Source organism: Tetrao urogallus (genome assembly GCF_951394365.1).
Source record: "Tetrao urogallus genome assembly, chromosome: 21".
NCBI lineage: Eukaryota > Metazoa > Chordata > Aves > Galliformes > Phasianidae > Tetrao > Tetrao urogallus.
The window spans coordinates 1,624,317-1,649,697 of NC_136834.1; the positions used below are offsets into that span (position 1 = coordinate 1,624,317).

The window sequence follows — 25,381 nt, forward strand, 5'->3', positions numbered from 1 at the left end:
CTATGCAGAGCGAGTGCGTTTCAGTTAATCACTCAGTATCAAGAAGTAATAACTTATGATAGTGCAATCTGCTGACTTCTGGCTTTCAGTTGCTCCTCTTAGAAGCACGATGTGGTTTCCTTTCTGTTTTTATCCATTAACTAACATTTCATCCTTGTTTTGCTTCTCTTTTTCTGTTTTAAGAATTTATGTTCTCTTCTTTTGTCAAAGAACAAAAGCTCATGATTTATACAGAAAAACACACTTTAAACCCTGGAATACATAAATGACCATAAATGCACGCACATGGATCACACACACAAAAGCAGTATGAGAATACAGATAAAATGAAAGCCTGAAAGCCTCTGGAGGGTAAAGATTCGCTCACAGTCCCTGAAACGAGCAGTGATTACCACTGATTTATAGGCATATTCAGCCCATGGGTTTGGACTTGGCTGTAAAACCTGAAGGGGGAATGGAGTGTACTTGCAGATCTTAGCTTACAGCACAGTGGGTGGCACAGAAGGGAGTAACAGAAGTCAAAGCTGTTGGAGCTTTCCATGTAAGTATCTGAGAGTGGCGATGTGGAAGGGTCTTTTGGCCTTTCAGGGCCCCTTCCAACACAAACAATGCTAGAGCTCAATGATTCCAAGTGGAACCTGACAAACATCACTGAATGTCCTCTAAGCTGTAATCTGTGAAGCTCCCTTCTGAGGGGCATTTGCTTCTATTCAGGGAGACAGACATAGCATTTTTGTTAACTAATAATGCAGTTATTAGATGAGAACTTGAGGGTAAATTCAGAAACAGCACTAAAACGGCAAGAATACCTTCTGCTAATGCCCAAAGCAAAGGAAAAATAATAACCATAGAATCCTTTGAATTGCAACATGAGCATAGATTTGTTTTTTAGGACAGATCCACATTTATAAACGCAGATGCCTGGCTGAGTGCCAGAGCATGTCAAAAGAGCTGGTCATGCAATGCCTAAGAATTGTAAAACATTTCATCATTCTTATGCAATCACTTTGCTCTTGTAATAGCCATGCAGATAAAAGTGTGGAAAGAAGGCAGGGAGTTATCTTTCTTTTCCATCAGCTGAACTGTGAGTAGGAAGAAAATGCTGGGTTAAATTCTTCACACTGTCACTATATTAATTAAATGTGGTGACACAGTAGCACTTAGAAACCTCTGGAGCAACCAGTAGTTACTTGTGAATTCTTGTGTTCTCTGCAAAACGAAATGGTGTTTCTTTGTGCTCCATGGACACAATAGGAATTTGGTTCCATTTTTCCTGTTGCTGGTGTTAGTAATTTACTCTTCAAACAACGAAATTCTCCCAGGAGTAAACAATGTGATGAAGCTTACAAAGTTGTGCTGATTGAGGATTGCAGGATTTGTTTTGATAATAGGACTTAGTGTGAAATTGGCAAGTCATTTTGGTTTCTGACCTGACTATGAAGGCTGGCTCACCAGTTGATGTGCTGGTAGAAGCTGGGCCAGAAGTGCACCAGGATTTGCTACAAAAGCAGTGCAAAATGCTGGCTTGCATGGAGCAGTTAATCCATGGCAATGTCTGCTCTGCCACAGCAGTATTGCTACCTGCACAGGAACACTCACAGTTATCTTGGGTATGTCTGTATGAACTTCAGTCAAACCTGGCAGTCATCGGCTTATCTTTATTCAGGATCAATTTATTACACACATGGCATCTTCACAACTGTCCTTTTATTGATTCCCAAGTGTGATTTCTAAAGTTTCTGGAATGGAAGTCCTTCCTCCTGTCTGAAGCAAGAGAATTTGGTAACCAAAGTGACCTGAAGCGAAAGTTCAAAGGCCTCAACAACACTGCATGTGACACATTGCTCACTGGTGCCCAGCCTCTCTAAACAGCTGCCTTTGCATCTGAGCATTATGGGCACTCATTTCTGTCATCCTGCACACAGCACAAAACTAAGAAACAAGGACACACACAAAGATTCAAGAAATCAATAGAAGAGCCTCCAAATATAACTTTCTGTGTATGTTTCTCAAATCTCCCCAAACCCCCAGAAGACCACTGAATCCACTCAGGCTGTGGCCAGCTCTTGTAAGGTTACCTTACCTCATTCTCCTAAGTAAACTTGATGATAGGTTTCCCCATCTGATTACCTCACTTAAAATAATAGTTTTCCTTCACAAAATCCGAGATTCTTATTATCATCACTGAACTTCTGCACATTTTTTGTCTTAAGTTTTCCACTTGGCTTTTCTCCACTTCTTGATCATTGTGCTGATGAGACCAAACGTGGCAAAGAGTGGATAGAGGAGAATGTTCTGTATTTCTTGGTAAGCAAATAGCACCAATAAAGCTTTTGAACAACGGTGTTGACTAACAAGTGCAGCCTTGTAATGTTGGCTTGTAATGTTCTTAATCCTTTTCACCATTCTACTATTTTGAAATGACCACATGACTGATAATTAACTTTTGCAATGTTTTGTTTTGTTTTTTGGTTGTTGTTGGTTTGTTTGTTGGTTATTTTTTTTGCCATGTTAAATATCACATCAACATCTTCGTGGTTCTTAGAAAAGCCTCTTGAATATGCCAATATGCAATGCTCTAAAATGTTTTCTCTGCTGCTTCCCCACCTCCCAGGCAATGATTGCACTGAGCAAAGACTTCTGTGAGCTGTCACAACCCTCTACTCAAACAATGTGTTCCTTGTTAGAGAGCCTCTTACCCCATCCCACATTGTTGTTCAGCAGAGTCCTCTTCATTTTGAAATCCACTCCTCTGCTTGGTCACCAAGGCTGTTTTGTTACCCTTTGAACACTTTGCATGTTCTACAAAGAGCTAAAGATGTCCCTACAATTCTACCTTGTGCATTACACGTTATGAGATGACCACCTCATCCAATGCAGTGTGTTATGCTTCAGGTCAGTTCAGCAGTCCACACATATTTTCACTGTTCATCATCTGGACCATTATCATTTATGGACCACTGTTCAAACTGCACTGGTCCACTATTGAGATTTTTCCATAGTCTTTACCTGCAGGTCTTGATTTAATACAAATATTAATTGGTTTATAATGCCTGCATATTATTAGCCATATTGAACACATGCATTTTAATCTGTATTGGGAATTACAGTCATAGTAGTGCAGACAGGTAACTGGAGAAGAGCAAGTACAGAAACAATGTACTTTTTCAGTACATTTTCCTTTTTCAGTAGTGACTCCAATATTTTCTAAAATCTAGAAAGCAGAACGACCTCATTGCGTCCAGGGAACTTCCTGTCCTCTAATTTGATTAATTATAGATCTACCTTACATTCTTAAGCTAGACTGCTTGTTCATACAAATACCTGATACGTTCACATGAGCTCACTCATATAAATGACATATGATAATTTCCACAGCTTTGGAAATTTTAATTCGTTTAAATATTTTTTTTTTTTCTAGAGAAAGGCACAGCAAAATTGTTCCTATCCTCTTTATTCAGACACTTTCTGACAGCATGCCCCTTCCACCGTCCACATCTTCAAGAACTTAAACACAAGTGCAAACTTGCAATGTGCCTACAGTTATGCACACGAATGCCTTTGGAGGTATGGAATTATGGCAAGAAGTCATGCATGCAAAGAAATACTGATGGATACAAGTAGGCACACACAAATCTGAGCTTGTCAGCACCTCGTATCCAAGCTTACAGCCAATGGCAGTGGGCGCTGCTGAGTTTCACTTGGCTCGTTCAGCTTTCCAATTCAGCTTTCCAGCACCAGATGGCCCTCATGCTCCACAGACCTCAAGGAGCACCTCCAGCAGGAGCCCTTTCCCAGCATCTGAGCAGAGGCATCCCCTCCCACCTGGTGTGTCATGGAATCACAGAACCATTAAGGCTGGAAAGACCACTAAGGTCATCAAGTCCAACCATCTACCCATGCCTGTGACTGCTCTAGACCACGTCCTTCAGCACCTCCACAGACAGTGACTCCACCACCTTCCTTGGCCAGCAACAAAGGCCACAAAGATCACCAAATCCAACCATTAACTCATCCCCACCATGCCCTCTAACCGTGCCCCCATGTTTACCTCGTGGAAAGCACCCCAGTTGTGGTGGTGTTCTTCTGTTCTTCTGGTTTTTCCTCCATGCTTCTTATCAGTGCTTATCAGTGCTTCAAGCATCAAGTATTACTCTGTGTACCTCTGTGTACCCAAGAAAAACCATTTCCTAACTGCCCTATGTACCTAACCAGTTTGTTTCTTTTCCTGCTGCTATCCAGACTTCAGCACAGAGCTTTCACGTGGAAGCTCTAACAGTGATGCTGGGTTGTTGGCGGGCTGCTGTGATGCGCAGATCCAGTTAACGCATCCAAAAGAGTCACAGAAATCACAGAAATCACAGAATCACCAAGGTTGGAAAAGGCCTACAGGATCATCCACCCCAACCATCCACCCATCACCAATAGTTCTCACTAAACCACGTCCCTCAACACAAAATCCAAACGTTCCTTCAACACCTCCAGGCTCGGTGACTCCATCACCTCCCTGTGCAGCCCATTCCAGTGCCTGACCACTCTTTCAGACAAGTACTATTTCCTAACATCCAGCCTAAATCTCCCCTGGTGCAGCTTGAAGCCTCTGGTTCTATCACTGTTACACAAGAGAAGAGGCAGACCCCCAGCTCATTACAACCTCCCTTCAGGTGGTTATAGAGAGCAATGAGGAATCCCCTGAGCCTCCTCTTCTCCAAACTGAACAATCCCAGCTCCTTCAGTTGCTGCTCATCAGCCCTGTGCTCCAGACCCCTCACCAGCTCTGTTGCCCTTCTTTCAACCCGCTCCAGAGCCTCCGTGTCTTTCTTGCAGTGAGGGGTCCAAGACTTACAGCTCTTGGTAAAGTGACTTCCATAAGGACAGGTACCAAAGCAGGTTGAAACCAGCTGAACAGTGGTGGTAAGAACCTCAGAACAATGGTTCTGTCACAGGTGCTGCCACAGGGGCCACATCTGATGGGCACGGTTAGGCCACACCTGTCATTGGGACAGCACAACTTCAGCAAAGCTGATTAATTGCTTTCACTATTAAAAACTAAAGAAGGCAGCTGCAACCAAGTTTTGTGCAATGCTGTTTCCTAATGCTCTTGTCCAAGCTGTGAGAAAGCCAATTTGCACATCAGACTTGACGAGTTCGAATTTCCTGCTTCAATTTCCCAAGAGTGTCCCAATCTCCAGGCCACAGGCGACGTGCCTTTCACCAGCAGCCCTTATCGAGCTGGGTGACACAGCTTCCATAAGAAAGGATAAACAAACAGGAACCAAACCAACCCTCTGGTGAAGAGAGATTGGGAATGGGATGTTGGGAAACCAAAGTTGAAGAGGAGGTGTTGGATAACATGAATAGTTTGGGGAGATGAAGCAAAATATGGAATAAACTTCTTAGAGAGTGAATCCTCAGGCTCTAGACTTAAGTTCCTTCTTGTTTATTCTTTCCAATTAATAAACAGTTTCTGAAGTCAGGAATTAAATGTGAGTGGTTATTTTTTCCTATGCAGGTCACAGACTGTGTTTTCTAAAGCCTTAGGGTGCTCTGAGTAAAACTGACCTTGAGATGTATATTAACATGAAACTTATCTCTTGAACTCTCTTTTGGAAAGAGAAACTTCATGCATTTGTTTCATCCATACCACGACTTTGCAGAGGGAGAATTTGTTGTGTTCACAGTTTTGCTGTAAAGGCACTGTTCCCAAATTACACCTTATGAGCTGGAAAGGCTTCATTTTACTGACCTTTTGGGGGTTAAATCTTGGCACTAATGATTTGTGTACTGGGGAATACGAGCATGCTCAAGAGGAAGGCACACACAGAACACAATATTCTGCTGGTGTCCAAGCCTTGCTTCTAGTCCTGAAACTGTCAAGTCCAGGTGCATTTCTCACCATCTGCAGTTACATTTATACCTGGAAAGACATCTGTAAGCAACATAATCACGGCACAGAGTGCAGAGACCTAAGGCTCAACCAAGAGGCTGCTGAAAAAGTCACTGAGCAACCAAGCGTAGCAGTGGGTACTTTCATCTGCTGGAGAAAGGATGTGCAGGAGGAACAAATCACTGGTGCTTCACACTGCAACGGCTCCTAGTTCTGCTAGACTCAAAGATGTCACTGTGTGCCAGCGTACAATAGCAGTCAAGCAAGTCCCATCCCAAAAAGCAACCTGGCTTTGAGCTGGAGGTGAGGAGCCCAGACAGCCACAAAGAAGGGAGCTACTGCAAATGGATTTGTTGCACAGTTCATAGACTCTAGTGCTAAATTGCTCTGATATTCATCTCTGCAAAAAGCACATAGGTTAACCTCATTTAAAACCCCTGTAAGATTTAATTCACAGCTTTGGTTGTCCCTGGGATGCTGGATAAATATTCTGTTTGGCCTTGGTGAATGAGATACGTTAGGAAATACATTAAGATCATGCTGATCTGAAAATTGAGAGTTCCTACTGATGCTTGTAACTGCCTAGAAATGACTTGCATGTTATTAGCTATTGCCTTGCACTACCAGAAATTAATCTTCTAAGTGCTACGTATCGTGTGTGGTTACAAACAAAGTGCTGGCTGAGCTCTGCAGTGTGACAGCAACGCCTTGGATTGGACTGGGCAGGGTTTGGAAAACAAGAACCAGAACGAAAGGTAGTGGTGGTAGGGGGGCAGTGGGACCGGATGATCTCAGAGGTCGTTTCCAACCGGACGATTTAATCATTCTTTATACCTCTTGACACAAAACTGTCATGCATCATTTGCTCTCAGTCTCCACAGCACGTTTCAAATCCAACGTTAAGAAAAATCAACCCAATTCTGTTGGCTTCAGCAGAGCAAATCTGCATCTGATAATGCTCTTACCACTCCAATGTCCTTCAGAACTGATGCCGTCAGATATGAAAAGCATAAAGCTTTTATTTCACAGGGTTAAATATTACCAATGGAATCACCTCTGCTTTTTACCAGCAGTGATTTTTTTTTTCTGGCCTGTGTGTCAGCTGCTCCATTATTATTCTTATTTTAGCAATAATAAAACATATGTGAATGCTCTCGAGAAGAGATCATAGCACATACAAAAACCAACATTCAATACTATCCTTGCTTTAAAAAGATTCCATTCTAAGCTGAAAGATCAAGAATAGGGTAAATACATTCTTGATAGAGGTGTATGTGTATAGATACATAAGCAAACAAGTAATTCGTATGACCAGCACCAAATACAAGGTGAGGAGGAACATCTGCAATGCTGAAACCTAGATTTCACCAGGGGTCTGAGAAAGGAGGATGTGGTGGCACAATAAATAAGAAATCAAACAGCTCTGAAGGTGATTACTAAGAAATCCTGTCCCACTTGAACTCAGAAATAAGACAGGCTTGACTGTATTCAAGCAATAGGGAGAGATGTAATAAGTTTTATCTCCTTGTAACACTGATGATATGTCAAGAACATACGGTAATGGGCACAGAACCAAAACATGTTAGCTGTAAATATGAAAAACTGCTTATGCAAGCCTCCCTCATGACTAATTGTTACTGTCTATTTAATTGTATGGTTTGATTGCCACATGCTTTCACCTTCCTATTGGGATTTTTAAAAGCTGGATGATGGGATTCTAAGGGAATTGCCAAACCTGTGCCTTTACCTTCAGAAATACTGCAAAAGTCAGAGGGGGAAGGAGCTGCTTCTTCCATTTGACTCCTAACAGTGCAGCAAGATGGCACTTCTCTTCACCATTTTTCTTGTTTTGATTCTAGTTGTGGCAATGGGATTCTACTATGAACACCCCACAGCAAACATCCCACCTGGATTCAGCGAGCGCAAAAAGCTTTATGCTTTTCATTACATCATGAACTTTGGTTTCGGTCTGGTAAGTACACTTTGCTTAAAGCTACCTTTTAAATTTGATTTCTGATAGAGGGATAAGGGATCAGTGAAATGTTTTGGAATCGATATATATCAAGTACAGAGCTGGATTTATTTGGTGATGGGAGCACTCTCGTGGATACCTGTGGTTCAACCCCACTGCTTGCCGTGCAGCACTAAAGCAAGCAATACAAAAAAATAAACTGCAGACAGCATAGTACCTCATTTTTCCCGATGGCTTAAGTTCTAGCTTTTAAATTGTGCAGCCTCAAACAGCTGCTGCACGATATATGTTAAACTTCTGCTTTGCATAAGAGAGAATGCAAGGCTGCACTGAGCTCAGCTCTCTCCTACAAATGCATGACTTCTGAGCCATCTGCAGGGCAGCTGCTACATTCATCACTTTTCTCCTTCACAGTGTCTGTGTGATTTCCTATTCTGAGTTTAAAAAACACTTCTATGATGGCTAAGTCAAGCTTCTTTTAGCCTTTTAAATGACAAAAGGAAAACACTCACTTTCTTTGGGTTGTGCATGACATTTCACTGAAATTCCATGTTCTGCTGTTATTATCTTGTTCTTTTTCCCTGCTACACTGCTTATTAAGCTTTCTTTGAAGTCAGCCAGTAAGTTCCTGAGAATGTGACTCAGTGTGAGTCCTGAGGGGTGCCTCACCCAGCCCTGAACGCTGCTGTGATACAAAGCAGTGCAAGAAAACAGGACAGGAATTGAAGTCACACAAAGTCTTCTTACACCTACTGCACTACAGGTGGAACTCCACATTTTCCAAACGCTGTGTGCACACTCTTTTTCCATCTAAGTTTGTTCTTTGTGCAATTGGTATGCAGCAGGCCAAACTGCAGAATTTAGAAGCTCACTGGTAACTCTAACCCTAACCCTAACGCAGTTCTCAGCTTCTGATTTTATCATTTCGTATCCTCACTGCTGGTCAGTGAGAGGCCAAGGAAAAACAGGAACAGAGAGGTAAGACGATTAATGTGTAGTTAAACAAAAGTATAAATGCAAGAAAGTTTGAGTCATAAAGTCATAGAATCATTAAGGTTGGAAAGACCTCCAAGATCACCAGGTCCAACCAGCAGCCCACCCCCACCACTGACCAGGCACAATGCGATGTGTACTCAGTAGGAGCTCTGGTTGTTGCTGTTCAAAGTAGCCAGGTCCTCTCCAGGAATGGCCACCAAAACTGCAGGGAAAATTAAAGTTTGCTATGGTAGATCTAGACAAAAAATGCATGTGAAGTCACTGGAGACAAAACAGCTTGATGTAACTGTGCACAATCTAACAAGTTGTCTGAGGAACTATCTGTATTCACCTCTGAGGTTATACTTAAATAAGGAATGTCTTAATCAAATTTCTTCATTGAAAAATCTACCCATTCTTTATTTTTCAGTATTGGTTTAGAATTTGGTCTATAAGAAGAAAAACTGACAGATTTTAGAGGTAGCCAGAGGACTAACTCCATCTGGGAAATTGAGTTGCAAACAATGAGATGCAAACACGGAGGGGCTGATTACATTACACTACCTACTGTGTTAATAGCTCTGTAACTTCTTGGAATCAATTTCTTTTAGTAATGACTGAGGCAGAAGGGCTGGCACAGCGTGCAACACACATAACTTCTGTCTGTGTACCTGTGTGAGGAAAAGAAAGGGCTCTAACACTGCAGTCAGCACAGACATCGCCTCCCTCCCTCAGGCAGCACCTCCTGCATGCTGCTGCAGGTCTGCTCCTCTGCCCAGGCATGTGTCTGCACTCCCACTTCTAACCAGCTAGGGTTCCTCTCTGCCTTTCACACTGCTTTCCTCTTGGAGCACAGCACTGCATTGTGAATGACCGCTGGTGGGCACTCCATGCACTGATGGCAGAGGCTGAGCTGAAAAATGGACTTGAAAGCAAAAATGCCAACGCTGCTGATTCTTATGGAGCTTCTATCTGCTGTGCAATTTAAAACAATTCCACCAGATAAAAATGTTGTTTGCATACTACCAGAAATAACTACGAAGATTACATGTCCTGACCAATAACTGATGTTCTTCATCATGGAGTGGAATGCAGACACCCAGGGTCAGGCTGGAGGGGCTCTGAGCACTGATGAAGCTGTGGGTGTCCCTGCTCAGTGCAGGGGTGGGACCTGATGGCCTTCAGGGTCCCCTCCAGCTCAAATGCCCTGTTATATGTGATAGCTGTACTTTGTTGCAGTTATCCACAGCAGATACTCAGAGCTAACAGTGAGGTGAATGAGAGCAATATAAACAAATGCCAATCTCTATGAAAGCTGATCAGTCAAAGTATCACGGGTTTAACAGTTGCTTGTCAGGCTGCCAGCATTAAGCACAGCAGCTGATATGGACTCTTCTGCTCTTTTTTGTATTTCCAAGACAACATACAAACAATGCAGTTAATTACAGGTGCAACCCTTACTGTTACAAAAACACTAGTGTGAGGAAACAATACCAGAGGGGAGTGAAGGATTAAAGAAACAATTATTTTCCCATGGTTATCATGCAGGAGATCAGTAGAAGTAACTAAAATGGGAATAAAGTCGGACCACAAAAAGATCCTTCTTGCACAGGGGGATCAGCTCCTGAAATGGCACAAAATGAGATACCTACACCAACCTTCGCAGGACACATTGCTGAACTACTGAGGTCTTTAAATGCGAGATGAAAGACTCTCACAATGGGATCTGAAGACACAAGCTGTATATAGAATTCTCTTTGAAATACACATCTGTATTTCAAATTCTGTATTCTGTAGGAATAACGGCAACCCAACAAACCATCCATTCTAACTGTGTTTGGGTACAAAGCACTGCAGTATGTGGAGATGGAGGCAAGGATCAGGAGTACCCTTGTTCAGGAGCTGGCTGTGGAAGATGCTATGGAAAAACGTTCTTTTACGGGCTGCTTTAAAGCCTAACAAGTGGAAGTATTGGCTAGTGATAGGACAATGGGGAATGGTTTTAAACTGAGACAGGGGAGGTTTAGGTTAAATATTAGGAGGAAGTTTTTCACCCAGATGGTGAGGCACTGGAACGGGTTGCCCAAGGAGGCTGTGGATGCCCCATCCCTGCAGGCATTCAAGGCCAGGCTGGATGTGGCTCTGGGCAGCCTGGGCTGCTGGTTGGTGACCTGCACACAGCAGGGGGTTGGAACTGGATGAGCACTGTGCTCCTTTTCAACTCAGGCCATTCTGTGATTCTATGATTGTATGAAGTATTTGACACTTCTGTCTCCTATTAATAGCCTATAAATAGATTTATTCCATTAATAGAGACTAAGCCAGGATTTCACCACTGAAGAATGAGATAATTTGTAAAACATCACTCTGTCACCCAACATTTCTAACATTTGAGATAATTTGTGTTTCCTTTTCCTTTATTAACAGGCAATATTACTAGAAAAACTTGGTATCATGTCAGAAGTCAGTTTACTCAGAGCTATAATGGATGGAATACCACCACTAAAAGATAAACGTCTTATTATCAAGGACTTAATCTTTGAAAAGGTTAAAGTAAGACTGTACCAGCCAAAAACATCAACCAGTGGCCAAAGGAGAGGAGTCCTGTACTTTCATGGCGGGGTTGGACGGTTTGGAAGCATTCGTAAGTCATGTAAACACTGTAACTAAGCATGCTATGTGGTTACTGAGCTGATGGGGCATTTATCAAATGATGAGAAGAGGGAGGAGGCTAAGTATGAGAAATCAAAAAAAGTTGTGTCAGGACACAGGACAATTTCATTTCTGAGTAGCAGGCATTCTGTTACATTATCCTTATACAGGTTGTGCACCTCCAACTCCTCTGATCGCTTCTCTTCTCCTTATGCTTATGAGAAAAGTTGAGAAGTTCATAAGAACTTTTTCACGCAGATGTAACAAGGCTGTGAGCAATGTTCAGATTAGATCACACCAGCTGTGGGAGATTTACAGTGAAGCTATAACTGCAGAACAGAGAGAAAGTCTTGAGAATATTTTCTTCTGACTTACTTTTAAAGCAACTTACAATTCCCCTGAAATATATTTTTATCATTATTATTTTCTTTAAACAGGGGCCTATGAAAGAACATGTCGCATTCTTGCTAGGAAAACCAATTCAGTGGTTGTGTCTGTTGGGTAAGTAGGGTAAATCCAAGCACACCGTCCTCCTGTCTCCCCCTGGGTTCCTAGTTCTTTAATGCATTAGTTCCTGCAACCCACACTCCCTGCAAACCACATAGAGCACTTGTATTTAACGATCACACGTGTTTCACTAGCACTAATGACTCTTAGAAAGAATTAGTTCACTAATCCCCACTTGCTAATTTCCAAATAAAATCCATCGGAATAATTTGTAGCTACCATTGGATGTGGATGGTTTTATTTATTTCCTAAAGCCATGCACATAACTTGAAACCAACACTGTGTAATTAACTCTGATGGAAGCATGGCTGCCCAGACAGCTCAACTCATTTCCTCAGTCACCTAAAACATAATAACTAAAGATATGTTTTCCAAAGAGAGGATAATGCACTGAGCTCCCTCAAACACTAAAAGCAGTAAATAAAGATGGCTCTGAAAGTAATGTCTCCTGTTTATTTCCATGGTAACTATGAGAGATACAAAGAGCACGGTAACATGATTTGATAGAGCAAATTCTCAGCTACAGAACGCTATTTTTCAGCGTAGTCATCACCATGAGCTACGCATTCATCTGCAATGAACCAAAGCCTGCGTGCTGTGCTCATCAAAATCTGCACCAGTGGAGACAAGCACTGCTGCAGAAATGCACCCCCCACCCTCACTGCGCTCACATCTGCTGTTCCATCTCCATAAATGTACAGCAAGCGTCAATGAATGCCAGTGGAATGTCATTTTTCTGAATGGAGGAATTAAACACCACCCCTTTGATCCATGTGCACTTCCATGTCAGGCACCGCTGTCAGACTGCCCCTCTGCTGCCATCTGTCACACAGCAACAAAATGTACTGGCATATTGATGGGAAGGTTCAAACTCTATTGCCACCCACCAACATCTGCATCCAATGCCATGGGCCAACACCATAAAATAGGAGGCATTCCTTTTGGAGCAGCCCTCGTACACTGCAAGCAATAATTACTATAATTTCTGTTGTTGTAATTATAGTTTGAGGATATTTTCCCATCTTCACAATGAAATATATGAATGCACAACTGAAAAGACAGCGTGGGTCCACTCAGTAGATGTGACCATGCTGAAACCCTTCTGTTCCCACATAGGTACCGCCTGGCTCCTGAGTTCCCATATCCAACCCAATTCCAGGACTGTCTCACTGCCACCATTCACTTCATGAAGACAGCACAAGATTATGGAGTGGATCCTGCCCGCATCATTGTCTGTGGAGATAGCAGTGGAGGGACACTGACTGCTGCTGTTGCCCAAGCGCTGGTGAACAGAAAAGATGTCCCAAAGCTGAGAGCACAGATCTTAATATACCCTTTTCTCCAGGCCGCAGACTTTAATTTGCCTTCTTACCAGCAGAATGCCAAAATTCCTGTTTTGATAAGGGAACGAACCCTCGTTCTTGGTTTGAAGTATCTCAATAAAGACTTGTCTGCTGTAAATGTATTACTTGAAGGTTCCCATATTTCAGAAAAGCGAAGACTGAAGTATCAGAAATGGCTGAGTGCTGATAATATCCCTCATGAGTTTAAAATGAGAGGCTACACACCTCCAGGACCACCAGCACAGTACTCAGAAGAAGTCTACAAGCTGGCCAAGCCTTTTCTTGAGCCTTTGTTTTCACCACTGCTGTGTGAAGACAGTGTCATTGCCCAGCTTCCTGAGACCTTCATTCTGACCTGCGAATACGACGTGCTCAGAGATGATGGACTGCTGTACAAGAAACGATTAGAGGATCATGGTATAAAAGTGACCTTGTGCCATCTGGAAGAGGGGTTCCATGGAACAATATTCTTGGCTGCTTATAGTAAGGTGGCAACATTCCAATCTGGAATTAAAGGCCTGGAAAAGATAACAAAATTTCTAAGATTGATGTAAACCTCCATTATTTGCTTTCACGTCCTGATTTCTATCTCTCCCTGCAAAGATTTTTTAAAAAAATACTCTCAGTTTTCCTTTGGTTAAAACATCTCCTGAAATTTCTGCATTGGCTCTGCCTGGTTTTTACCCATGAAATTGATTTTGTGAGAGTTTTCACTTCATTTTTACTGATGATTGAAGAAAGACAACATCACCTGATTTTGTCTACCACCATTTCACAGTTTTCTCCTCTATTTGTAAGAGGTCTGGTACCCATGACTAATGTTTCACAGTGCAGTTTGGCTTAATAAAGTTCTGGTAATAGTAATAAATAAATTGGGATTTGAGGACAACTTGAGGGAAGTAACGGAGGATGGATCTACAAATTAAGTGCACAACAAGATGGTCCATGACATATCTGATGAAAGCTGAGTTTGAGACAAGCTTGAAGAAAACTGAATAAAGCAGAAAAGGTGTGGGCACAGACATAAGAGAATGAAGTCTCAGCTTTGCAACCATCCTTCAGTTTTGGGCTCCCCAGTTCAAGAGAAACCCAGGCTTACTGGAAAGAATCCATCACACACCAAGGTGACCAAGGGCCAGGAGCATCCCTGCCATGACAGGAGGCTGAGAGGGCTGGGAATGTTCAGCCCAGAGCTGAGGAGGCTCTGGGGGATCTTTTCCATGTGTTTAAGGATCTGAAGGGTGAGTGCAGAGAGAAGGGAGCCAGGCTCTTGTCAGCGGTGCTGGTGCCAGGACAAGACGCAATGGGCACAAACTGAGAGAGGGTCCATGTACATATCAGGCAGTACTTCTGTGCTGTGTGGGTGATGGAGCACCAGTACAGGCATCAGAGAGGCAGTGGGTTCTCCTCCTTGGGGATCTAAACGCACCTGGAAGTGGTGTTGGTGCTGTGGGTGTGCAACCAGAGAGACCCAGAGGTGCCTCCATCCCCAAACAGCCAGGGACTCTGGGATGCTGTGAAGTGGAAAGACAGGAGGTCTGGAAATAATAAGAACTATAGATGCTGTAGAGAAATAAGGGTTAATGCAACATCTATTTAAGAATGCATATACACTTCTTTATACAGGTACAGAAAAATGTGAATGCACAGTAATATCCGTCTCTGCACAGCCTGAAGCAGAAAGCACTTTCCCACAGAAGGATGATGAGCAGTGCCATGGCAGAGAAATGAGAATGAGGGAGAAGGAAAAATAAAAATGCAAAAAAAAAAAAAAAATCAAAGTTCACACTGGTCATAAATAGTTTACAACAAACTGAGAACAGGGATGAAGTGGAACAAAAACAAAATAGAAGACTGTAACAGAGATGTCAAGAGGAGGAGAAATGTCACCATTTCATACTTGTTGGACAAGTCATGTTCTAAAGTGGGGCTTTCCTCCTCACTTGGCATATAAATGCTCCCCTGCAGTAGGGTTTAAAGGTATGATATGAAACTTTATATTGAACCATCACAAATTATTCTTGTACAGTACAAACAAAGCTACTTCTCCACACGAGCTCGTCCTAAGCTTCATTAATGTACAAAAGCAGAGAAATCCTCAGACTGAGTGCTGTAGGTCTCTTTTTGGGAAACATGATTAAGAAATTAGGTGAAATTTCATTAATGCAATCAAAAAGCAAAAAAAAAAGAAAAAAACACATGGAGATAGAGCAGATAGCAAAGTTTATTTCCTTGAGAAAGGAGACTAATAAGCCTACAGCTTTCAAAGGAAAAGAGTAGCTGACAGGCAGATAATCCGTAGTAAGCAAAATATGTATGATTTACTTCATTAAATGTCCAGCTGTAGGAAGAGAGACATCCTAGGCTGGAAAAGACCTCCAAGTTCATCCAGTCCAACTGTCCACCTACAACCAATATTTCCCCACCGATCCCTCAGTACAACATCTCAATGTTTCTTGAACACCTCCAGGGACGGTGACTCCATCGCCTCCCTGGGCAGCCCATCCCAGTGCCATTAAACCTGGGATTCCCAGCTGTCAGTAAAATCAGTTAGAATGCTGAGGTTACATGAAGAACAGAATGAGTTTATTGTGCATGATTAAAAATGATGATAAACTGTGAGCTTAGAAATCCCCTAGCAAACAGGACAAGCAAGTTTCTGATCAGAGTATTCTTGTTCAGTTTTTAGATACAGTTTATTCCTTGATGCCCAATTAAGACAAATAACTGCACGAAACATTTTACATCTACTTGCATTGTGATGAAAGCAATTTGGCATTTAACTTAGGTCTTTGCTGAGGATTCACGTCGATAATGAATTCCTGAGATGGAAGACAAATTCTCAAATAAAAATGTCACTTGTAAACAGACTTGTACTCAACTATCTCATTTCTTACTCTGATATTGGACATCTGACATTATTATATATATTTTCTACCCACCACTGCCTTTTTTAAACTATAATCAAAAACAAAGAATGCTGCAGACAATGATGTAAGGAAAGTCTTCAGCTAGAAGATACAATGGAAGGATGTTCTCCACTGCTTAGCATGGTGACCTTGTTTATATTCAGCAAACTGGAAAATGGAGCCTGCAAGAACATGTGAATGCCCTTTAGTTACACTCACAAAGAGTAATAGAAAAATAAAAAAAAGAAAAGAGGAAAATGTACAAGGCTGTTCCACACGGCCTTTCAGAATGAATAAAACTTGAATAATCAAAATAGCAAAAAATCCACAATTCTTTCCTGATTTTGAGGCAGACAAATCAGTTTGTACGGACTTTTGAATGCTGACTACTTTGCACATGGGAAACCAGTGCCACTAAATTTGAGATTTCCTTCCTCCATCCACAGGGGTGGCAGGTTGTCCATAAAGTGACAGAAGAGAACACTGATCCTAACATACAGAAGATATGAGAAGGAAACATAAGGTTAGCAACTGTCAAATATCGCATGGGTTAAAAAAAACCCACAAAGATGACATGCTGAAGATACTACAGACCTTTCCTTTAATGACTTGGTAATTTCAAACTTTCAGTACTCAAGGTAAAATCTCAGCACTAAGCTTCTTTTTGCAATGAGACCCTTTTTTTAGGCAAAGTATCTTACACACTAATTAGCCAGTGCTTCATGCTCTTTACAGATACGGGCTCGTGATTGGGTCAAAGTTTCACTTAATACTCCAAAGATCATCTTCTCACTGTAAAGGAACTTTATACCGATATGTATTAATTATTCCAGTATACAGTTGATTTTTCAATGCTATCTGAATAACCTGACAGACAACTTTGTGCTCTGGGATCAAAATATGAGCCCCCAAAAGATGTTTCAATTGGTCAGTGGGTGGTTTAGACACTCCAAGGCTGTGCATAGATCTACCCCAGCTGCAGTACCTGACATTTTCCTTTGCTCAGCCTCAAGCAATTGCTGATTGTCCAATGCTCCCAGTAATAACTCTTGGATCTGGCCACAGAAAGTTAAGGTTGGCTGCAGTTTTGGTATCTGTATTCAAACTAAGCACTTAAAAAGGACTCATCTTGGTTTGGTGACCTGGAGCAGTTATTTGGACTCCATTCAGGTGGAGAGGAGATTCACCCATTTCGAGGAACAGAACATCTCACTGCTGAGGCACTGAGGTCCAAGAACTCACCCACATTCCAAAGCACTGCATTAACAAAGGCCTTCTGGAGAGTCATCATTTTAAAAATGTACCTGAACTGAACGACATCAGATCTGAGTTTTTCATCACTGAATGTAATACACAACATTTGTTATCACTTCCACTTGAAATTTTTGTCACAGTTCAGCTATTTACAGCAGAATTTGTTAGCAGAAGTTGAACCTGGAGGCCATTTGGAAGGGCTGGGACCCTTCAAAGTGCACCAGGGGAGCTTCCAGGTTGGATATTGGGGAAAATTTATTCTCAGGAAGAGCAGCAATGTGTTGGTACAGCTCCCAGGGAGGAGGAGGAGTCACCATCCCCAGAGGTGCTCCGTGTGGAGATGTGGCACTGAGGATGTGGGCAATGCGAACAGCGGGGTGGGTTGGAGGTGGACCTGGTGATCTCAAAGGATTTTTTCTAGTCTTAACGAGTCTGTGATTCTGTGATACCTCAAAGCAGACTCAAGAAGAAAGAAAGGTTAAATCAGGATTTATGGCAGACTGCACAGATGGTGGCTTTCAGTCATGAATAAGAGCTGTACAATAAGAGTGTACAAGGAGTGGCTACTAATTTGGGTGAGGAGGTGGAGATAACAACAAGGGAGGACACCGAAAGATGGGTAGGAGGCAGATACATTGCACATTAACAAACAGTACAACTTAGCATGCAGTAAGCTATAATTTCTAAAGACTACTGTGTTCCTGTGAAGGACACACTACATCCTTCTCAGACATCAGAAGAGTAAGGCTCACCAGGTGTGAAGAGGTCTGGGCTGTTTTCAGTCATTCCCTTGCATGCATACAGAAATGGGAGCAGTAAGATTCCTACCTGCTCTACTTGGTAAAACTGAAGTCAGCTACGTTGCATTAGGAATATGGATGTCCTACAGCATCATCTGGGTTAGATGCATACACACAGCTGGGTAAATCACATTTATAGGAGTGTTTCATTTAGAAAGGTACACTAAAACCAAACAAAACGAAGAAATAAAAAGAGGAACATAGCAGCAGCTATTAGTTTGGCTTTTACTTCCTTTTTTTTTATTTTTTTTTGCTTTATGTCTTCCATTAAGTTACTAAAGCTGGCTGTACTCGATCGAATCAGCACCTCAGTCATTAAACACCAGCACGCTGTCACTCATTAGCTCTTGTAGCACTTCCTGAATTACCTGCACTGCAATTGTCAGCGATTTCCTAACACAGCCCACAACCACCTGATGTCCACATCATCCACCCTGGAACTTCAGCCTTGGTTTGGTTTGAAAGCTGCCTAATTATGAGACTGACAAGAGACTGATGTGAAGAGTTTTGTGCGTTCTCAGGCTACGAAGAGCTCTGTGATTGCCCATCTAAGATCAGCTTTGAAGAAATCAATCCACGTGGACTGTTGGAAACATGGTGCTCTCTGCTTAACATAACCTATGAGAGATTGACACTGATCACAGATACCTCTGCTTGTACATCTGCATGGGCAGAATGGTTGACCAGAATGGAAAGATTTGAAACATCTCTGACCAAGCATCAGTAGAAAAGAAAGTGATGTGTAGCAACAGATTATTTAAGTCACGTATGTGTATCAGAATAGGAGGGACCAAAATTCATGAGATGGTTGTGAATATGAGCACTGCCAGAGGGATTGGGCAGCCCTAAGGTCACTGCTTGGTTTTTGAAAGCATGGAAACTGTGGTAGGGAGGAAGAACTGAGGAGCTGCAATAGCATACAGCTACAAGGGTAAAACAGTAAGATGTTATTCTGAAACATCACTTCATTGATAGTTCTTGAACAATAGAAGGGTTGTGGGTGAATGTTTTTGCCACCTGGAACAGCTGAGGGTTTGCACATTGCACAAATATTGGTGCAGAATCCAGTTGCTTTATCCCACACATTCTTATCTCTAGTTGTGCAAGCAGGCTGACTTGGTTGTTTTGATTTGGATATTGAGCTAATGAAGCTAAGGATTAAGTCAATTTTCTGATGGGAATTTCATTTTAAAAGCCAGGACAGGAAAGCAGTTTGGGAACTGTAACTTTGTCATTGTGTGGAAAATGAAATTCAATGAAGAAAACAGAAAGGGTTTCTCCAATCAGTTGCCACCAACTTCAGCCATTCCTTACTAATATATATGTATCCATAATGCCTTTATGTTAAATTACAAGCAAGAATGAACATAAAATTCAATCTCTGAAAAGATGTACCAGGGGCTTGAGTTGACAGACCCCTCCTGGGAGACCCACGCACGGCTTCAGGTCAGCACTGATTGTACAGTTTGTACTCCTATCTCATGGAAAAAGCAGAATTGATGCATTTCTGTCCTAGCTGAAGTAGGACACATCACTTAAATTAACCCAATCTTTCCACTGAGACGTACCACAGGTCATAGACAGAGCAAATGCTGTCTTAATTAAGTGTGCCTGTGAAACAAAGTTCGTAATAAATGCAGATATGGGTATTTTTCTTGTCAGAGGAGCATACAGCTTGATGGCAGCTGTGAGGGTCCTCACATCTCCAGAATGTAACCTGACAACAGTGATGGCATCCATAACGTGCCGACAAGAAGCCGGACACCACCAAGCTTCAGGATATCAATCGATTCCATATATTTCAAATGCCACTTTTGAAAAAGGAAATTCCCCCCTCCCCCTTTTTTAATCTTAGTGTTGCCAATAGTATCATTAGCAAAGAAGGGAGGAGAGTATCAGAGTATTGCAACATTAATAAACTTATTTCTGCTAATGAACGGATTGCTTAGTCTGCTGTGAAGACACCTCTGAGACACCCAAGAACCAAGACTTGAGGCAGGACAGGTTTTTGGTGGTTTGTTTTTTTTTTTTGGAGTTCACTTCCATTGAAGTGAAATGGCATTCCTCCATAAAAGCTTAGCAGTATTAGGAGTGATTTTCATTTCACCTGTCTTAGTACCAGCGCTGTTTTTGGCACGGTTGTTCTATGACTTTCTCCATTCAGACCTGCCACCTGGAATTGACCAACCTCTAAAGCTTCTCTTTTACCATTCGCTGTTGATCACCACCATGGTGCTGGTAAGTTCAATTTCTTACAACGGGGCATTTCCCTTTTGTTTTGGAAGGATGGCTGGAAGACAATGGCTTAAGGAAAAAAAGAAACGAGGGAGCAGCAATTCATCCCCTTGAAGCCTAGAAGCACCCCTATGCAAGCCAAAGAATGTTAAATTAATTCATAAAGCAGGACTAATCCTAAAAGCTTATTTAATTTTTTTTTAGAGCATTATCCAACTGCAGCTTCTTTACATTTGGAAAATAGTTTCACATGAAGATTAATAATAATACATCTATTTATGTATGGTGTACCTGCTGAACTGGATGTACATATAATATTTATTTAGAAGCAAGCCTGCATTTTGCTTCATTCTGTATTTACTATACACAATCACACATACATATATTCATAGACCTACACACATTGTGCATCATAGACAATAAAATAAATGCAAAATGATAGCAATGGTTTGGGCTTTCTTCTTACATGGCTAGGTCAGAAAATATGAGTATAAAGGTATATGTGAATGATGTGTTTAGGCTTCTCTCATTCCTTAAGGATGTGTATCTGTGTGTATTTTCTCACATGAATTTAACATAATTCTGATATGTCTGCTTCCATAGATAGAAAAATTAAAATGTTTCAAATTGAAAGGGGAACTTAATTATTGTGAAAAAGATGTAAAAAATGGAGATTTTTAGTTTTAAACATTCTTGTTTGTTCCATCCATCCCCTAAGTTGAGTGGTATTTCCAACGTCAAATTCTATACAGATTTTTAGGGAGGAAAAAAGGATGGGCACAAAGCAAGTTCCTAATGATCTCCTAGATCTACATAGGTTGGCTTTAAAACACTTTCATCCTTGGGCTGGAAGTGACCACTGAATCCATTTAGGATCTTGAGGTCTTCCTCTACAAATCACACAGCATTTGGATAGTGGGCTTCGAAAGTGTTGATTTTATAGTCAAGTAATTACATTTTCTCTGTAATTTTCATACAACATATAATGCATTTTAATAAAAGAGATATAAAAATATCTTCTAAGAATCACAGAATCACAGAACTGTAGGGGCTGGAAGGGACCTCCAGGGATCACCAAGTCCAACCACCTGCTGAGGAGATTCCCTACAACAGGTTGCTCAGGAAAGTGTCTAGAAATGTTCTGTTTTCATCACAGGTTAAGGAGAAGAAGCAACTGCTATTGTTTGTGTACCTCAGGAGCCCACAGCTCCCATACATTTTAGCAGAACCCACTTGGTTAGTTGCCTACTAATCTGTTCTTTCATCAGCCTCACGCCCATAGTTGCTACTGACATTTCCAAATCAAAGATTATTTCTCTCCTTCCCTCTCTATTGTCAGCTGAAGTGCATTTTTTAGATCTGCAAAATGAAACATGCAAAAATAGATAATGAGCAAAAGGACCACTGCCTATGTAGAACAGGGTTTGATGCTTTTTCCCAACCTTCAGCAACACTCAATTCAATCAGAACAGCTCAAGGATCTCCAATGAGGCACTGTCTCCTGAAATAGAAAGCAGTAAAATAAACCCAAGCTTTTTTTTTTTTTTTTTTTTTTTTTTTTTAAATTAAAGAGGATTGTAACCTTTCACACCAATTATTCTTTCTTTTCAACAGGGAAAGATTTTGGAGAAGCTTGGGATCTGCAGTGATTTAAGCTTATTGCGACTTGTGGTGGATGGAATACCACCATGGAGAGATTCAAATCTTCTTATCAAAGACCTCAAAGTAGACGAGGTACCACTGAGGATTTATCAGCCCAAGTGGCCACCTGCTGGCAAAAGAAGAGGAATACTGTATTTTCATGGAGGAGCTGGCACATTTGGGAGCATTAGTAAGAAACCAGCCAGTTTTATACTTAAAGTCAAATCCAAATCTTTACCCCTCAGCCATGTGTCAGTATCTCACTTGTTCTTCCTAATGACAACAGATTTTGTAAACCCAACACTAACTGAAAAGGACCTTACAGATTAACAGTCTGGTGTGCAGTTGAGGGTAATCATAATGATGAAAAGGACAATAGAGTTCCCAGAAAGAATAAATTTTGGATTTGTTCTTTGAAACAAAGCTTCAATTACTTTTCAAGGAGAAATTTTTACTTGTGGACCTCAACTGGACCAAAGTGTTTTCCGTAAGCTTGAATGGAGCCTCAAAGTACAGAAGTTAAGATATATTACTCTGCTCAATACTCATCTTCTGGGTGGGAGCACGAATCCGTGTATCTCAATCTGTAGGTCACAGATCAAAGGAGATCTAACAGACAGAAAGGCACAGTCCAAGAAAGAACTTAAAGAAATTTAAGAATTAAAAGTCATATAAGAATTTTTCTAAAGAATCGTATTTCAAAGGGTGTATCTCCATTGGCACAATGACAGACAGACTTCAGTTACCTGCAGGTGAGGTTGTGAGTCTCTGTAGCTGGAAGGAAAAAAAAAAACCACCACAAAGTTGGACTATTGTTCACAGTGCAATCCATATTGCACAATCAGCACATGAAAGGAGCTGTATCATGTGCCTTGGCTTAATACAGTGCCCATATCTACATGTATGTGACCCTTCACTTCAATGCCCCTTGGTATTTGACGACAGGAAAGCAACTAACACAATAACAAGGTTTTATTATGAAAGGTGATATGATTCTAAAGCCCTCAGGGTAGCAAGTGGCCTGCTGAAGAAGTGAAGAATATCTTTATGATACCAGAGGATTGGGCAATAAAATGGTAGGTGACACAAAACTGTAGGTGATGTGGAGTGCAGAAGTCACATTGAAGATCCTGATTTAATAAATAAAACTATGGAGTCTAAGCAGACTAATATGCTGATTTGGGTGGTAGATGATTTGGGGACTATGTTAGGAAATAACTGCTTGAAAATGTTGACTTAGTGCATAGTAGCAGTCAAAAAGCAAATAAGATGTCGGGAATTATTATTAGGAGAGGAAAATAGGACAAAACAGGAAAGATCTTTATGGTGCTGTAATAAATCCATCTGTTTTGAAATATGATGTTCTGATTCCCATGCATCAAATTGGATCTAACAGTACCAGAAAGTGTCCTGTGTAGATAATAGAAGTGCTTCCATACTGAAGCACTAAGACTCTTCAGGCTGGAAAAGATGGAGAGACAGATACACTGAATGTCTACAGAATCATAGGAAGCATGGGAAGTTCAGAGAACGATTAGTCACCATTTCTTATAGCAAAAGATCAAATGGAATATCCAAGCAAAAAGAAATGGTTCTTCAAATCTTTGTAAGTAAGCAATGGAATTCGCTGCACAAATGTGTTGATCATGGTAAGAAAATTGATCAAGGGCATCACATAAAGATGCACTTTGTGACTCAGTGGAGTTCTCGAAGCCTAAAATTTCAGTAAGCCTTTTGCATAAGCATTATCACATGGTTGTCACAAGCTTAGACATTTTCGTCATCCATCAGCTGAGATGTGATACCAACCTGGACACTTCTTTTCCCCAGCATCACCATTCATATGTCTGTGTTATGCCCTATCCACCAGTGACTAATAATCAGAAAATATGTGAACGTGTAAAGGTTGCATTGCACCAAAGTTACTCATTGGTCCCATGCTGCTGCAGTGGCTTCCACACAGAACGTGTGCAATAGCTTAATATGGATCTACACTTTCAAAAGAATATTTAACTTTTAAAATGTCACCTCTGTTATGCTTTGTCTTTAGGAGCCTTTGAAAGAATATGTCGCTATATCGCCAAGAAGTGCGACTCAGTGGTTGTGTCTGTTGGGTAAGTGTCACTTTTATGTACAAACATTTGTGGTAATGGTTCACAATTGAAACAGTTTTGAAAAACATGCAAATAACGTCTGCTATTTCAGATTGTGCTGCATATTTCTGCCTTGAGCCTTTCCTTTGATTTGGAAATGTACTTAGAGGCGAAGCATTCTGAAATGGCTGTACACCATTAGTTTATATTTACACTGAGTTAAAAGCAAGCAAACTTTAAAATATAGATAAAAAGACCTCCCCAACTACCATGCCAACAACACAAATCACATTTTTATAATGACTCTGAAAATAACCCCAATGTCTTTGACATTCCAGCTATCGCTTGGCACCTGAACACCCATATCCTGGGCAATATTCTGATTGTCTCAACGCTACCTTATACTTCATGAGGAATTTAGATGAGTATCACGTGGATCCTGCTCTCATCATCCTTGGTGGTGACAGCTGTGGAGCCAATTTTGCCACGGTTATTTGCCAAATACTGGTGAATAAAAGAAATCTCCCAAAAGTACGTGCACAGATCTTATTGTATCCAGGACTACAGGGGCTAGATTTTCAATTGCCTGCCTATCAGCAGAATGCTTCAATCCCCATATTATCTCGGAAGCTAGTCATCTACTTCTGTTTTCGTTACCTTAATAGAAAACCATCATATTTTGAAGATATCATACAAAACTGCCACGTTCCTGAGAGCATGAAATGGAAATACAAAAAATGGATAAGTGCTGACAATATTCCTGATGAATTCAAGATTAGAGGCTACAAACCTCAGAAGTACACTTCATATAAACCCGAAGTCCATGAAGCAATCAAAGAAGTGCTAGCAATGACATTTTCCCCTCTTTTAGCTGAAGATGCCATCATTTGCCAGCTCCCAGAATGCTATATTGTGACCTGTGAGTTTGACGTGCTTAGAGATGATGGGCTGTTATACAAGAAGCGATTAGAGGACAACGGCATTCAAGTAACCTGGTATCATTCTGAGAGTGGTTTCCATGGCATTTTAGCCTTTTTTGGCTATGGGATTTTTTCCTTTTTATCTGGAGAAAAGATAATGGATAATACTGTGAATTATATAAACAGTCTATAA

The 25,381-nt window shown here is 41.2% G+C and overlaps 2 protein-coding genes across 2 annotated transcripts; both read left to right on the forward strand.

Annotated features, from left to right (window-relative positions):
• Nucleotides 1-7,706: 7,706 nt before the first annotated feature.
• LOC306954527 (arylacetamide deacetylase-like 4) lies at nucleotides 7,707-13,890 on the forward strand (the record flags this gene model as incomplete). The annotated part of the gene is made up of 4 exons (XM_079545623.1): nucleotides 7,707-7,859; nucleotides 11,262-11,478; nucleotides 11,924-11,987; nucleotides 13,110-13,890. The coding sequence occupies 4 exons, from the start codon at nucleotides 7,707-7,709 to the stop codon at nucleotides 13,888-13,890; spliced, it is 1,215 nt and encodes a 404-aa protein (XP_079401749.1).
• A 6,464-nt stretch (nucleotides 13,891-20,354) lies between these two features.
• LOC306954524 (arylacetamide deacetylase-like 4) lies at nucleotides 20,355-25,381 on the forward strand (the record flags this gene model as incomplete). The annotated part of the gene is made up of 4 exons (XM_079545620.1): nucleotides 20,355-20,537; nucleotides 22,149-22,365; nucleotides 24,226-24,289; nucleotides 24,607-25,381. The coding sequence occupies 4 exons, from the start codon at nucleotides 20,355-20,357 to the stop codon at nucleotides 25,379-25,381; spliced, it is 1,239 nt and encodes a 412-aa protein (XP_079401746.1).